This window comes from Sinocyclocheilus grahami, unplaced genomic scaffold (genome assembly GCF_001515645.1).
Source record: "Sinocyclocheilus grahami isolate Dianchi unplaced genomic scaffold, SAMN03320097.WGS_v1.1 scaffold300.1, whole genome shotgun sequence".
Lineage (NCBI taxonomy): Eukaryota > Metazoa > Chordata > Actinopteri > Cypriniformes > Cyprinidae > Sinocyclocheilus > Sinocyclocheilus grahami.
The window spans coordinates 1,135,478-1,140,230 of NW_015505479.1; the positions used below are offsets into that span (position 1 = coordinate 1,135,478).

Consider the following 4,753-nt stretch of genomic DNA (forward strand, 5'->3'; position numbering starts at 1 on the left):
AAAGTAAACATCTAAATGCATACATTTTTTAACACACACACACACGCAAGTCTCTGAAATCATTGCAAATCACTACAAACCACATCAGATCTACAGTATATGGAAGCCAGTTTTCTGCAACTGAATGAATTTAAAAAGTTACAATTACCTTTTTTTTATTCAGTGGCGGAAGCAAGTTTCCATAGATCTACTATCACTCTCCAATGTTAAAAGGATCGTTCACCCAAAAATGAAAATTAGCCCATTACTACTCACCCTTGAGCCATCCTAGGTCTATATGACTTCCTTCTGTCAGACGAATCCAATCGGAGTTATATTAAAAACTGTCCTGACCCTTTCAAGCTTTATAATGGCAGTGGGCGGGTGTTTCTGTTCTACAGTCCATAACAAGTCCAATAAAGCGCATCCATCCATAATAAAAAGTGCCTCACATGGCTCCGGGGGGTGAATAAATACCTCCTGTAGCGAATCCATGCGTCTTTGTAAAAAAAAAAAACTATATTTAAAAGGTAATAATCACTTTTCTCTAGCTTGCGCTAAATGTTGTTCACGGAAGCCGTTCCGGGCGGAAGACGTTGGTTGTATTCACCCCCGGAGCCGTGTGAGGCACTTTTTATTATGGATGGATGCGCTTTATTGGACTTGTTTTGGACTGTTGAACAGAAACACCCGCCCACTGCCATTATAAAGCTTGAAAGGGTCAGGACAGTTTTTAATATAACTTCGATTGCATTTGTCTGAAAGAAGAAAGTCATATAGACCTAGGATGGCTTGAGGGTGAGTAAATAATGGGGTGAACTATCCCTTTAAAACAATCCATATTCAAATTATTAACTCCATATTTAAAACTCTAAAAGTCAACAACACTGAGATTATCCAAGGAACAGTTCACCCAAAACCGACCTCAGTATACTCATCCATATGCAGTTTTTAAATCTGTATTATTTTCTTTCTTCTATGGAAAAATGAATGTTGCTGCTGCTCTTTTACAAAAGCACATTATGAACATGCACGGTCAAGATAAAAAAGCACAAAAGCTCTGAAGTACCATAAAAGTAGCCCATATAAACAATTTCCATTTGTCTGGAAAACAGCAGCTTGAGAAAATTCTTCTTTTGTGATTCATGGACGAAGGAGTTAATGAGGGTGAGTTAATGATGACGGTGTTTTTATTTTGGGTGAGTTATTCCATTAAGCTAAATCCTCATGAAATTAGGTTTACTATTCTGAACTTGGTCAAATGAAAGCATGACTGAGCTTCAGTCCTTCACACAAACACACTCATCATGACGGAGGCTACTCATCTGTAATAGGAGTAATGAGGGTGCAATTAAATGAAAATGTGTTTAAATTTATATCAAATGCAGTTAGTTGAACTTTGCTTTTTCGACCCACTTAAATAGTAAATTAAAAAATAGTCATGAAAGTGTCTTTCACTTAACACTTTACACTTAAATGGCTTTTTATGACTTATGTTATCTGCAAGTATAGTTTTTTTTAACACTTTTAAGATTTGAAGTACACTACTGCACTTCTTTTTAACTAGGAACCTTTAATTCAAGCCTTTGTTAGGATATCCTGTAGTATTGCAACTAGATACCTATGCTTTCTGTATGTGAGTGTTTACCCATGCAAAACTCATCTTAGCAAGCAAGCAGCAATAATTGATTACAGTTACTATTGCTTTCTCAGTTTGCTAATGTAAGTGCAGGCTGAAGTCTCATAGGCACCTTTGATTGTGGATTAGTCAGTGAGTCCTTGCAGGCGACTGCAGCTGCAGTGACTGTGGTGAGTTTCTCCAGCAGAGGATTTGTCTGAGGGACGCTGGGAGGGTGAGTGGATTTCCAGTAGGCCTCCAGATAATCAGCCATGTGCTCACAGGCGTCTTCCAGCTGATTCTCATCAAGAATGATGTCGAAAAGCTCCTGGATAGAGAACAAACAAGCGTGTGAAGCACTTCCATTATATGACTGACAGACTGCAACGGTTTGAGTTAAAAATCTCAGTTTGTGTTCTACTGAAGAAACAAAGTCACCTACATCTTGGATGCCCTGGGGACAGTTCAGAAGCAGATAAACATCACATTTTCATTTTTGGGTGAACTATCCCTTTAAGGTAATCCTGCTTTTTTTTTTTTTTTTTAAATCATCTTGTCTCAGTTACAAATTTGACTGGTAAATGACTAAGAATGATAGCCCCTTTTGTATTGCATTGCATTGCATATCAGGGATGACAGATAGATAAAAAGACATGCTATTTATGACTGTATGTAACTTTTGATACTTTGCGGTAAAAGTGGCTCTCCGATTGACTGTGCCCTATGAGTGCGGCTCCCATGAAAAAAAAATAGTGAAGACCACTGGTGTAGCCTGAGGGTACTTGTCGCACAGTTTTTTTATTTTGTTAAGAGAAATATATTTCCTATTCCTTTTATAGATTTAATTTCTGTTTTTCTCCGCTGCAGGTGCGTGATGCAACGATGTGTCAATCCTCATGGTCTGTTGTTGCTATTTGCACATATAAAGAAAAATTATTCTAATCTTACTGGTTAACGATCGACTAATGAGCTTATTATCGACTAAATATCTTTTATTGTGTGAGAGATGCCTAGGAGATACTATAAGAAAACACGAAATTAGCATCTCCACATCCATTGTACATGACGTAACATACATGTAGTAGATGAAAAAATATCAAACTCAAATGCATTTCAATTGGATTTCAAACCACATATTACACACACACACACACACAAATATATAAACTATCCCAACGGAGGGTCGAGGAGGAAGAGAACCGCTTAAAGACTCACCTCCCCTCAAAGCGGTGCTTCAGAAAGTCAAACAGAGCTTTCTGCATCATATCTGTTACCTGTTTACACACAAAAAAAGAATCATGTCAGGGTGTGTTTTCACCATATTTTTCAATGTAAATCTAAATGCTTTACAATTAAGTGTAATTGTGAAGTAATAAGGAATCAAGACTGGGAACATGTTTAGTCAAAAATATAAGCACTCAAATGCTGTGCCTGCATAAAACCGAATTATTTATGGCATTTAAAGAGATAGTTTACCCGAAAATGAAAGTTCAGTCTTTACCAACTCATCTTTTTTGTCAGTCAGCATTTGCCATTAGTTCTTCAGAAGTTATAAACCAGTTAGATATTTAGCAAAATGTCCAGGTTTATAATTGCACAAACAATAATTGTATTGGTTAAACATGCACACGCAAACAAATGCAAATCTGAAGCTGTGTAACAGAGAAATGTCAGAAGGGAGACCCACACAGTGAAGTGGTTACTAAGTAGTGGCCATGCGATCATTCCTACTATGTTGTACATTTTTAAGCCTCCTCATGTCTAGGATAAAATATGAAATGTGCCATTTTTGAAGATCAGGGAAATCCAGTCCTGCTCCTAGAGGGCCAGCGTCCTTTAGCTACAACCCTTATTAAACACACCTGAACCAGCTAATCAAGGTCCTCAAGATTACTGGAAACTTCCAAGCAGGTAACTCCAAGAATGAGGCCCTACAGGAGCAGGACTGGACTCTCTTGTTAAAGATGGCAATCATAGTAGTTGCTTTTCTTAAAATGATTTAAATACAAGGTGTGAAATTAAAATTATATATATATATATATATGAACATTTTCACTACTTTGGTTTGAGTGGCTTTGGTTCATGATGGCAGTTTCCTAATGACACCATCCTCCAGAAGTGACACATTTGGTAGAAAAATACCAGCACAAACATCTCTAAACTGTTAAAAATAAAGGTTCTTTATTGGAAATGATGGTTCCATGAAGAATCCTAACCATCCATGGAATCTTTCCATTCCGCAAAAAGTTCTTTGCAATGGAAAAAGGTTCTTTAGATCTTTAAAATGGTCTTCACACAAAGAAAAACGTTTCTTTTAACAACTGTTCACTGAAAGGTTCTTCTAATTAGCTACAACCCTTATTAAACACACCTGAACCAGCTAATCAAGGTCCTCAAGATTACTGGAAACTTCCAAGCAGGTAACTCCAAGAATGAGGCCCTACAGGAGCAGGACTGGACTCTCTTGTTAAAGATGGCAATCATAGTAGTTGCTTTTCTTAAAATGATTTAAATACAAGGTGTGAAATTAAAATTATATATACATATATATATATATGAACATTTTCACTACTTTGGTTTGAGTGGCTTTGGTTCATGATGGCAGTTTCCTAATGACACCATCCTCCAGAAGTGACACATTTGGTAGAAAAATACCAGCACAAACATCTCTAAACTGTTAAAAATAAAGGTTCTTTATTGGAAATGATGGTTCCATGAAGAATCCTAACCATCCGTGGAATCTTTCCATTCCGCAAAAAGTTCTTTGCAATGGAAAAAGGTTCTTTAGATCTTTAAAATGGTCTTCACACAAAAAAAAACGTTTCTTTTAACAACTGTTCACTGAAAGGTTCTTCTAAAAATTTAAAGAGGCACAAAATCACTTTCACAGACTTCTACATTAACTGTTCCCTCCTGGTGGAATGACCTGCCCAACTCAATCCCAGCAATCCCAGAGTCCTTAATATTTTCAAGAATCGGCTAAAAACACATCTGTTCCATTTTTATTTGACCCTCTAACTCTAGCACTCTCTATTCTATTTTAATTCTACTTTATCTATCTTTTTTTATAAAAAGAAAAACTAACACTAACTTTCTATTTTTTCTATTCTATCTACTTGTTTTTCTTTGTGTGTGTGTGTGTGTGTGTGTATATAT

The 4,753-nt window shown here is 36.5% G+C and overlaps 1 protein-coding gene across 1 annotated transcript in view; it reads right to left on the bottom strand.

The window, feature by feature from the left end:
* The window catches only part of LOC107601146 (voltage-dependent L-type calcium channel subunit beta-2-like), a 25,870-nt gene that overhangs the window by 4,874 nt on the left and 16,243 nt on the right, over nt 1–4,753 (bottom strand). Inside the window, exons 7-8 of the mRNA XM_016293202.1 lie at nt 2,813–2,871; nt 1,731–1,956 (exon numbers count right to left, since the gene is read on the bottom strand). Of these exons, the coding sequence (XP_016148688.1) occupies nt 1,731–1,956; nt 2,813–2,871 (285 nt within the window). The remainder of the gene's footprint in view (nt 1–1,730; nt 1,957–2,812; nt 2,872–4,753) is intronic.